Source organism: Lucilia sericata, unplaced genomic scaffold (assembly GCF_015586225.1).
Source record: "Lucilia sericata isolate MDLA Ls3-8-SP2 unplaced genomic scaffold, ASM1558622v1 Contig001384F_arrow, whole genome shotgun sequence".
NCBI lineage: Eukaryota > Metazoa > Arthropoda > Insecta > Diptera > Calliphoridae > Lucilia > Lucilia sericata.
Window position 1 is genome coordinate 52,501 of NW_023995324.1, and position 12,514 is coordinate 65,014.

Below are 12,514 nucleotides of genomic sequence, written 5' to 3' on the forward strand. Positions count from 1 at the left end.
ACGGCCCCAGCTGAAAAAGAGTAACGTCGACACAAGATGTCTCCAATGTACAATATTTAGAATAAGTTTGTGTGTCACTGTTTCAGTATGGTGCATGTCGCTTGAATTTATGTTGTTAAACCATGCTACATAAAAAACGAACGGTGGTAAATAAAATTTTTCGGAAAATGCACACATACACTTATACAATATCATAGTCCCTGAGCAGGAGTATGTACTTTTTGTTTGATGCCTTAAGGCAGTGCTCTCTCACCTAAGTTGTAAACCTGCTAAACTCTTAATTCTTGGTTAATTCCATTCTGAAAAGATATTTTAAACCTCAGTTTCGAAGTTCTAAAACATATTTAGAACTAAAAAATTGGCCAGATACATGTAAATATATTTTTAAAAATCTATAACAATTTTTAATTTTATCGGATACTGTGCAATGCATTGGTTGCAGAGTTTGCTTTGTAACTCCAAATAAATATCCAATGGACGGTTTGCACTTGATGATGAAGTAAAATATAAACGTTTAAAATTAAATTTTCTGCCACCATATGCTTTATGTATTGGAATACATAAATGATCCTATAACATATCGATGCGAATATATGCCAATGGAAACCGAGAGCTTGCACTCTTTACATTCTAAAACAAGACTACAAAAGGCATAAAGTTAATCATTGTTTTATTGGTAATATTGTTGTTTTTGGATTGTTATTTATGTATACGAACATACTCATGTGATCAAACGACTAGACAAGCGAACAAACTAGATGAACGATAATAAATACATATACATATGTATATTTGAACATCACTTGTGGTGCATTTTTGTGGAGGACGAATGCTTGGATGTTGTCTTTAGCAATTTGGTGCACATAACGAAAACGTATTATGTATGGTAAAAAAAAGTGTGCATTTAGGTAATAACAAAATTGTCTGGGTCATCTTTGCTCAAGTGATACCTCTTTTTTATAAAATTCCTAAATATTTATAATTGATGAATGAAGTGTAACAACAGCATGACATCGGCTATCAGAGATGTTTAAGACTTCTTCAATTATTATAAAATATTGAAAATTGAGCAATAACTTGACAATATTACTTTTCGAAATTTAATTAAATATGTTGCATGTCAAATAAGAGTTTATTGGGATCACACTCATCATAGACTTCGTTTATTTTTTAATAACAGGTTTACTCAACTAACTATTTAGTATATACTAACCTAACTCGATTTGTATTTTAAATTTTATGAAACAATCCTTTTGTCTTAAATATTTATTTGGTTTCAATTCTTGGAAATTAAATGCTGATGAGTTTTTATTTATAACACTTGAAAGAATAAGACTGAAAAATTTATGGTCGATATTGGTTCCATCTACAGTACTTTTCGCTTATAGTTACAACCTTTAATTGCACAAATTAAGGACTACAGTATTTTTCGCTTATAGTTACAACCCTTAATTGCACACAAATTGAGGACTATACCGCTAAAGTGATTATAAACAAAAATTTTTGTAGATGCCAGAATGAGCTTATAAAGAAAATCGCATATATGTACATATTAATAATAAGCAAAAATAGAAATAATATATACCCAATAAACCAAACGATATTATAACGATATCACGTAGGTAATAAAAATTATCATAAGTAATATCGTTCTCGTATCGGAAACGATAGTATTTACGGACTAAATTGTACCTTTCCTTATAATATCGTTTTTCATGAAATTATAATATCGTTTTCGCTATCATAATTTCCAAAAATAACGATAGTAAAATCGCCCTTTCCAGCTTTTATTCTGTATGCTCTTTTGTTATCAAAATCTCATATTAAAGGATATTAACTAAATGTTTCGCTAAAGTAAAACAACAAAAGCCTGAAAAAGAAAAGATTGATACATTCATAAAATCATATTTTTCATAAAATCTGCGTTGTCATGCAAATACCTGAAACTTTTTCAAAATTGTATACATGTCAACTTACCACAAAATTTAAATATCAAAATTCGCGTATTTCTTTTAGTTTTATATTATTTATCTAAATTAAATTGATTTTATTTGAATTTTCTTAACAGCTTTTCATGAAAATTTTGTATTCAAATTATTTTCGAAATATTTTCAAATGTTTGTATTTTTTTATTGGAAACAATATACATATATTAAAACGATATTATAATAATATCGTTTTCAATTATAAAATATGATATCATAATCGAGAAGTATGATATCATAATCGAGAAGTGTGAGAAGTGTTTCTTCTCACGATACGTGAGAAGGAACACTTCTCACGTATCGTTTATTTTTAAGACAACTTACAATACATTATTAAGTATCATTTGATAGCATTACCTTACGATGTATTAAACATAAAAACAATAAAACATATTAAATAATGAGTTAATTATTTCCTTTAATACTTTGTTAAAATATCTAAACTTTCATATTTATTAAAAAATAAAATGTATTGAACAAAATTCATGATGTAATTGGTCTTTAAAGAATTGTGACATAAAATGTTAAATAATGTATCAACGTGGTACATGCTATTCGAATCCAAAAACAAAAAATCGTTAAAAAACAAGTGTACATTCTTTGCTGACTTTTTGTTAATCATTGTGTTTGAATGCATTAATTGATTGCAGCAATTGATTTCAATTGAAATAAATCAAATTTTTTTACATTTTCATTTCGGCTGCGTCTGTTAAATATTTTAGCAGATTTATTGGCGCTTGTAATTATACGCTACATTGTAGTGTGAAATCTTATAATACATTTGTGCAATTATGGACCGATCCTCATACAATTTTGTACAGAACTTCTTTATGAATAATATTATCGATAACTTACATTTTGTAATGAGTGTTAAAGCAAAGAATATTTAATACATATAATAAATCTTCTTTGGTTAGAGTCTCTCTCTGAAGCCTTAAAAGGGGTGTAAAAAGAATTAAATCTATTATGAACCGATCCGATCTTAAAACTTTTTTATGTCGAATTTTATTGCTGTATTGGTATTTTTAAAACAGTTATAAATGTTAAAGCTATCTCCCGAGGCCCTCGTATGGGAGCCATATTGTTATATGTGTTAAAGGCCATTTTATTTTCATTGGAATAATTATATTATTATTTCTTCGTTAAACACATTACAAAAAAGAATCGTTATTTAACTGTTTGTTAAATGCGATGTTCGTAGAAATGAATGAGTTCGGAAAACTACTGTACATATCTTAAGTATATATATGTATATATTTTTTTAATTTTAAAATTTATCTAATTTCCAGATGATCAGGAGAATAGGAATATGTTTTCTAATTCTACTGGCAGTCAGTAGTAAAACATCAAGTGTTAAAGTATCTACCACTGGCTATCATATAGTACACAACGAACACAATGGTAACGGTTTTCATGGTTATAAATATCCTGCGTCAGCACCACCTCTAGCATTGCCGTTAACAGGGTATTTGAATTATAGATTTTTTAAATGTGATTTTGTATCACCAAATATTTTTTTTAACTTGACAGAAATGATGTGCCTCTAAGTTTTGGGCCGACTTCTCCAGCACCAGCAAATCCCTTCGCGTCAGGCGGTAATCCGTTATATGGACCACGTTATCCACAACCCGGTCGAGCATCATGTGCCCAACCTCCAGCAGTTTGTGAAAAATCGACATATCGTACCCTCGACGGCTCGTGCAATCATTTAGAGCAACCACAATTGGGCATGGCTAATCAACGTTATGGACGTTTACTTTCACCAAAATACGCAGATGGTGTTTCAGCCCCAACTAGATCGATAACTGGACAAGATTTACCTAATGCTCGTTTAGTGTCACTGGTGGTATTTGGCGAGATGGACGTACCTGATCCAGATTTTACTCTAGTCAATATGCAATGGGGTCAGATAATAACACACGACATGTCTATGCAAGCTGGTGGCACACAATCGAGTAAGTCCTTTAATATTTGTCAAGTATAATTTTTTTATCATTACTAAGGTGTATAAAACCAAAGAATATGTATTTATTACAAGAATACCTTTGGTGATTACAATAGAGTGGACTTATATAACACAAATTTTTCCATTTTGGAAAAGCTTATCGGACTCGGGAAAGTTTACTAGTACGTATTTCCAATGTGAGGTTCTTTGTTTCCGAGCTGCTGTTGCTACTGTCCGAACTAATAAATCAGCTTTAATTTAAAATTGTTTCTTCCTTCTGCAATTTTCCATTTTGTTGCTAAGAAATTACGAAAATCCAATAATTCCTTGCAAACACCATGGATAACAGGATGAAATAAACACATGTCTAATAAGGACATCAGCCTTTGCGTGCTCCTTCAATAAAATTTCAAAATGCTCACAACGTAGCATCCTAGAAAATATTAAATTACTCAAAAAGCGCAATGATGGGGTAAAGTGAAATTAACAATATTTCCGGTTATTAATTTTTTCTTATTTCAGGTGTAACAAACGTTAAAATTTTTTTAAAAGCTTTCATGAAGTTAAAATTTTAAAATCAAATTAAGGTTATTTTAAATATTGTCTTTTTTGAAGTAAAGGGATATTAATTCCAACCATTTACAAGTATATTCTTATACATATATAAACTACTACTGACACCTCTAAATGTTTTCCAATTCTCAGTTATTGAGAATTATTTACACACTTTCCAGAATTAACATCTAAAAAGAATGATAGACTCTACAAAAAAATTTTTAAAATGTTTTGAAAATATGACTTTGACTGCGTGCAGTAGAACAGTGTTTAGCATTTCGCAAAAATCAATTGCGAATTTGAATATATTTGTGTATTGGTAATAGGATGATATCAAAAAATAAATAATATTCACTGTTCCAAACTTTGAATTTCGCAAAATTTTAAGAATAATATTAAGAATGTCTCATAGTGTATTTATGTGTTTTAGTTGTTTTAAATTCAAATTTTATTTATTTACTTTAGAAAAACATCCCACACGTTGTTGTACTGACGATGGCCGTCTTGTTGGAAGCGAGCAGGCAGATAAGACATGTTTTGCTATTTTAGTGCCTCCACATGATCCAGCCTTTTCGCAAGTTGGCACTGAATGTTTAAATTTTGTACGCACTCTAACAGATTTGGATGCCAATTGTCCCGACAATCATGGAGGGCCAGCTGAACAACTTACAGTTGTTACGGCCTACATGGATTTATCATTGGTTTATGGCAATTCTATACAACAAAACAGTGAAATAAGAGCTTTCCAAGGTGGACGGATGATAGTTGAAGAACGAAATGGTGCTGAATGGCTGCCATCATCACAGAATGTCACAGGCGATTGTGATGCTACTGAAATCAACGAAGTTTGTTATAGAGCTGGCGATATTCGTGTCAATCAAAATCCTGGTCTAACGATTTTACAGACCATTCTTCTTCGAGAACATAACCGTATTGCTGACACTTTAGCCAAACTCAATCCCCATTACGATGATCGTACTTTGTTCCAAGAGGCTCGTAAAATCAACATCGGCCAGTATCAGCATATTAGTTATTACGAATGGTTACCCATATTCTTGGGAGCCGAAAATATGTTCAAGAATCGTTTAATTTATAAAGTACCAGAAAATACTCATATCAACGATTTTGATTCCAGTATTGATCCATCAGTTTTGAACTCACATGCAACAGCTGCCTTTAGATATTTCCATTCACAAATTGAAGGAAGATTAGAGTATGTATTATAAACCATAAGTATTAATTAAAATGAATATTTAGGGGAAAAAGCTTAAAACTGCAATTAAAATATTGTAAATTTAAATATATTTTTATTAACAAAGCTTCGAATAAATTAATACTCTATTTTTTTTTTTTTTTTGGATATTGAACTATCATTCCAAGAATTATATACATATTTTTCAAACGCATTACCTTAGTTTTGCTTTTTGAATCCAATCTATTATACATTGAATTTAAAAATTTTTCGACCATATAGTTCGGATAGATTGAACGGACGTTTTGTTTCATATTTCAAAAACATTATGTATTCTTAAGACTTAATTTAAAAAATGTTGATTGGCATCATCTCATATTATAAATAATTGATTTTTTCTTTTGAAACTTTCAAGTCCTTTTATAAGGACACAAGAGCTGATTATGAAAAACTGAGTACACAGAATTGCTAAATTTTTTTGTAAAATTGTTACAGAGTATATTAAATAAAAATCATTACGAAAAATGTTCGACCCTCTTGGGAAGTTTTCCGAAGGTTTAAACACATTAAATTGAACGTTTAAATCCTTTAAACATTTTTAAATGTCACATCTATCCAGCATGTTGTATCCGATATGTTAATATTTTATATGTATAAGCTTTAATGATATGAGTTGTTAGATTTTTGTTTTCGTTTTTGCTAGTTTTCGCAAGTAAATTAGAAACCCTTCTATTATGACAGCTTAAACTGAACTTACACAATATTGAGAAAACATTGCTAAATGCAGTTTATTTAGGAAACCTTGTTAGTTACTTTTCTACTATTTGTTGGATAAAAAATAAAATAAAAACTAAATAAATGATCATTGCTGTTTCTATTTCATGTTTCGTGCAGTTTATTATCAGAACTTCGATCTGTTTTGGGCTCTTTACGTTTAAGTGACTGGTTTAATCGACCTGGTATCATAGAAGTTGGCGACAACTTTGATTCACTAACACGCGGTCATGCCACTCAGCCAGAGGAATTAACAGACATTAACTTTGATCGAGAGGTAACGTAACATTTCCAGTTGGTTAATTTGCTTGGTCTTTCGTTCGTTCGTTAGTTCATTCATTTGTTTGTTTTATTTGTAATGAACATGATTTATTGTTTCTTTTTTTCTTATTATTATGCGGACCAATGGACGAAGAACCAGCATGTTGACAAATGCTCATTGTCTTTTGATTGTATTTTTTAGTTTTTAAAAGTTGTTGTTAATTTTTTCTTCTTGGTGTTTCTAGATTAAGCACTTTTTATTTAGACGCAACATGCCATTTGGCAGCGATTTGAGAGCTATAGATATTCAACGTAATCGTGACCATGGTCTCGCCTCCTATAATGATTTTAGAGAGTTTTGCGGCTTGAGACGAGCTCACAGCTGGGAGGAGTTTGCCGACCTTATTGATCCACAAGTATGTAAATAGTGAACGTCTACTAAATCAACTTAGTGGGATATTTAGAATGAAACTAAACTGAAGATTTTCTTTCTATTTTCAGATAATTGAAAAACTAAAGAATTTATATGAAAGTCATGAAGATGTTGATGTTACGGTTGGTGGTTCACTTGAATCTCATGTTGCTGGAGCTTTAGCTGGACCAACTTTCCTGTGTATATTAACCGAACAATTCTATCGTACACGTGTGGGCGATCGTTTCTTCTTTGAGAATGGAGATAAATATGCCGGTTTTACTCCAGGTAAAAGATAATCACCAATACTGTTTGGAGCAAATATTTAAATGTTTATTTTTTATTTAATAGATCAATTAGCTGAAATACGAAAAGCAAGTATGGCTCGTCTATTGTGTGACAATGGTAACAATATCGCATCCATGCAGCCACAAGCCTTCTTATCTATTTCAAAATCGTAAGTTTTTATGAAAAATCAACTACCTACAGAATTTTAAAATAATAAATGACAATACTAAAAGATCGCGTCTTTTGACACTGAGCAATGAAAAAAATCTCCTACATTTCACATTCTTAAGTACAAATTAATATTATTATATATGTAGATGGTGAAATCAGAAATAATTTAACGCTTTTTCGAACGTCAATGTATATAGTAAATTTAAAATTATGTGTTTTTATTACATATGAAGTTAATTTAAAGGACTTAATAAAAAAATGATTTAACGTATACTTACAGCAATCCTGTTGTGCCATGCTCTAATATACCACAAGTAGATTTAACGAAATGGATTGATCAGAAACCATATTTGGCAGCCGCCCCCACACCTCTGCATGGTTATGGAAAATAATAAAATACATACATGTACATACCTAGTTGTAAATCAATTGTATTAAGGTGTGCTCACATATTTGCGATTTGTATACATTTTCCTGAATCTTTTGCTGAAGACATTTCAAACTTCGAAGGCCACTTTATGTATGATATTTTTTTATTTAATTTTTCTGTTTAATTTTTTTATTTTATTCTAAATATAAAATTATAAACTTTCAAATGTATTGTTTTTATATTGTATATTTAGCGTTAACAACTTACTACCACACCATGTATCAGCATTATTATTATTTGTTTTTATTTGTTTTAGTTTCAATTGTAAATATTAATTTTAATAAGAATTACATCAATATATAAATTTATAATGTACAAAATAAATTATTAAAATGCGTTGTTTTAATTTTAATTGTAAATGTTTAAGTATGTTTTCAGATTTTATGCTTCATTCTTCTCCAAGTAAACGTTTTTTAATTAAATACCTCAAAGTACAATCGAACAGAAAATGGACATTTTAGTCCACATAGAAAATTAAATGTTTTAGATCTCTTAATAAATTACTTAATAAGTAAAGGTGGGAAAAGGGTAAAACCTAATTGACAATTAAATAATAGGCTTTGTTAATTTTCATAAAAATGATTAGATTAGTCCAAGGTTTGGGACTTTAGGATACAATATTTTCCACTTAAAATAATATTTACATATACATACCCCAAAAAAGGTAATAAAAATGTATTTACTCTGTTTCTAGCCACAATTTTCCGAACTACCAGATAGAATCCCATTTATATTAAAAAGATATCATACGAATAATAGAATAATCTATGTATGTACATATATTTAAATAAGAGTCGCGTTACACAGCCCAAATGGTGAAACCTATAAGCATAAAATGTTGACAGTAGATGTTTGTTGGCAAAAAAATATCTTCTTAAAGGATCTATACTAAGGATGGATTTTTGGAATTTCGAATATTTAGGGACCTAGTTACCGCATAGGTTATTGAAATTAATTATTTAATTCTGTTCGTTTACGAATGTGTAAATTGGGACGCAGGTGTGAATAATTAATGCCCCCATTAGGATTTACAACTGAACTCTAAATGAAATTTTTCTATTTGGTATAATCGATAATAACCTAAAGTTTTAAGCAAAAAAGCGTCATCTGCTTAAACACTTTTTTTAATTGGAAACAACAACACAACTTCAACTGAAATTAGTCGTAATTTATAATACCAGCAAGTTAATGTTACATTCCACAGTGGGGCAGAATCGGAATTTTTTGGAAATAAATCTGGCATTTCTAAACGGCTGATCCGATCGGGATAAAATTTGGCGTGAGCGTAGCCAAGGAGTATTCGAGTTTAAGTTTTGAAGATGAACCCTGCAGATGCCCCAGGGACGGCGCTGTGGCGGCTCAAAATAGGGTACCTACGACATGTAAAATTTTTAAACTCGTGCCATTTTTTTGTTTTTCACCCAAATACAAAGATTTTTATATTTTCTGAAAGCGCTCGACGAGATCTTGAAAAAACATAGGCATTTAAAAATTTAGTGATACAAAATTTACCATACCTTAGTCCGCCTTTTTTTGAATACCGGGCGTAATTTTGGACCAAATTGACTCAATTTTTTCTTGTTAGTTAGACATCAAAATTCAATAATATACAAAAAATTTAAGATCAATATCATTTACAGATCCAAAAATATACGTTTTTTAATTTAAAAATTCAAAAATTTTTAGATTCTTGCCGTTTTTTTGCCAAAAATGTGTCTTAACTCTTTTATTAATAAAATAAAATTTTCTTTAAGAACATATAACAATTTTATAGTTTTCTAAAAGGTATCTTTACGCAGAACGCTTTGGCGTAAAAAACTTGCCCTATTTTTTGAAAATGTTGCCACTGCGTCCTTCCGAATATGACCTATTTTTTATCAAAACTTCAACTTTGGGCGACATGTTCTGAAATCCCAAAGCTGGGATCAGAAAACTGAAAGCAGTTTTGGAAACCTCAATATGTTTTCTATTTACTCCAAAAGTATTTTCCCAGCCCTGAAAGAAATGTGGACCCTATGGGCAAAAATGTAAAAAATCCCATTTTTGGGATTTTCATTCCTATTTTTGGGAATTGCGGGATGCCCTTTGACCTTTTCAATTTTTTTTTTTTGCATTTTCTTATTTGAAATGACAAATTTAACAAGCGTTGAAAATTTCATTGAGTTTTGTTCATAAATAAAGATTTTGTCTTATATTACATATTTGTTAAATTTCTAAAACTATGATTTATGTCAAAATTTTAATAGGGTCGCAGATAGCTACAACAATTTAGTCCATATTTATCCCTTAATATCATTTTTTAGTTAGATATGGAAATTCTCGACCCTTTACAAAAAATTTCAAGCCAATATCTCAATTACATTCAAAAATATGTTCATTTAAACCTGTGTCCTTTAATTTCATATTTTTCATATTTTAGTATTAAGTATGACAGAACATACATTTGGTGTTGAATAAAATATTTGGACAATTTTTAAAAATTATTTAGTTAATTATTTTATTAAAGACTATAACATTGTATATACAATAAAAAAATATAATTTTATTATGAGCCACGTACAACAACACCTAAATCACCCCACACAAAAACCACCTTTCCTGCACACCGAAATATAAAACACAATTTAATACAATATCATCAGTTAGTATAATAGCTTTTTTTATTTGAACTGTTTATCTTAAACATAATACAATTAATTCTTACAACCTACTTATATAGTTAATTCCTAACACTACTTATTTTCTATAAAATAATCTGTCATATCGGTATACATATCCAGAAGGTAATATAAGTCCTTTAAATCTTCCTTGTTTTGAGATGATAGAGTTTCATAACAAATCCATCTTTTTCGCATAGTTGAAAGAACAGGATCAGAAGATAGAAGTAAACTATTAAAAATATCTTCATTCTGTGATTGCCTGGAGCATTTTCTTGAGCTGAATAGTTGAACATGCTTAAAATCTCGATTCCTCGCTTCCTGGGCTTCTTCTGTTAACTCTCCAAGTGGAAGAATATTCGATTCAATTATTATTTGACCATGACACAATACTTTGTGTACTGTTGGTGTTAGTTCCCTCCATGGATACAGAGATACAAGTAATTTAGAAATTTCAGATGTATATTCCCCAAATCGATTTCCATTAATTTTATGTTTACTATTCAGTGCCATTAAAATAGTGTTAATTCTTCGAAGCAACTCCTTGTCGATTCCAGTTATTTTTGAAGTAATTTCAAAATCACGAAAAAACCTTCTCGCCGTATTACCGTCATTTGTACTACCGCAACTTGGAAGTGGTTTGTCGATGTTTAATCCCATCTGAACTTTAAATTCTTCTTGGATTCTGCTTTTTTCCGCAGCTCTCAGTTCTTTCAATTCTTCATTATTTTTTGTTGATTTAGTAAGATTCTCTGGCACACTTCAATATTTGAGGTCGTATGCTATGTGTAAAAAGTAATCCAAAAATCGTATTCTGGCATGAAGTGGTGAAATTCCGAAAGACATGACTTCTTCATTAATACTTCTGCTTTTGTTTATATTTGAGAATTGCGACTTTTTCTCATTACATATTGAGCATCTCCAGACGGAAGAAGTTTCTGTTATGGCATTGCTGACCTTTCCATCAATCATTGTTAAGCTTAGCTGATATGATACGTTAATAGAGAATTCCTTTATTTTTATGCAAATGGGCTCCAGTGCATTTATTTCATCTTTTAAATATTCCACTAAATCTTTTGTTGTTTTCTTTGACTCCTTTATATATTCAAATCCAATGGGTCTACAAAAATTTTTGAACCCGGAGTTGTATTGATCCATATATCTTCAAATGAATTTCCGATGCTTGACGATGATGGATTAAGGGAATATGAACTAATGATGACATAAATACACTTTTGTAGTCTGCTAATGTCCGACTTCCACAAGCTTGTTTGTATTCTGGAAGTGCTGATAAACCGTCACATCCCCACTTACACATTAAGACAACATCACAGTTATGAATTTTCCTTAGTTGGTCTTCTGAAAAGTCTGACACAATTCTTTATGCTGTGTTTCGAGCAAAGATGATATATCAGTACAAGCTTCCACATCATTAACAGCAATAGGTGATGGTAGGGTAGTTTGTTTTTTTCCTGGATCGTAAGTGGATCCAAAGTAAAAAATTACGAATTGTCTACCTATTAACATTTAGGACTATATTACTATAACCTGTAATTCAGTCATTGATATTTCTTATTAGTGAATGAATCGAAATTATCATTACCTGTACATTTTTACCTACATGATCATAAACGAAACAGAACGAAATGATCTGTCGAAAAAATTTAGGTAAAAAATAGTTATAAATTTCTGAAAATTAAAGCATAATAGGACTTTTCAATTATAAGGATAAGCAAACAAATAGAAAATAGGTAAATATAAGATTTAAATATGTTCTGTCATATTTAATACTAAAATATGAAAAATAGAGGTTTAAAGGACTTTTCAATTATAAGGATAAGCAA

The 12,514-nt window shown here is 30.1% G+C and overlaps 1 protein-coding gene across 1 annotated transcript in view; it reads left to right on the forward strand.

Annotated features, from left to right (window-relative positions):
- The window catches only part of LOC119611172 (peroxidase), a 39,364-nt gene extending 30,555 nt beyond the window's left edge, over nucleotides 1–8,809 (forward strand). The window contains exons 2-9 of the mRNA XM_037966669.1: nucleotides 3,275–3,450; nucleotides 3,516–3,940; nucleotides 4,951–5,698; nucleotides 6,572–6,728; nucleotides 6,958–7,128; nucleotides 7,214–7,412; nucleotides 7,476–7,581; nucleotides 7,864–8,809. Of these exons, the coding sequence (XP_037822597.1) occupies nucleotides 3,275–3,450; nucleotides 3,516–3,940; nucleotides 4,951–5,698; nucleotides 6,572–6,728; nucleotides 6,958–7,128; nucleotides 7,214–7,412; nucleotides 7,476–7,581; nucleotides 7,864–7,975 (2,094 nt within the window). The 3' untranslated portion in view covers nucleotides 7,976–8,809. The remainder of the gene's footprint in view (nucleotides 1–3,274; nucleotides 3,451–3,515; nucleotides 3,941–4,950; nucleotides 5,699–6,571; nucleotides 6,729–6,957; nucleotides 7,129–7,213; nucleotides 7,413–7,475; nucleotides 7,582–7,863) is intronic.
- The last annotated feature ends 3,705 nt before the right edge of the window (nucleotides 8,810–12,514 follow it).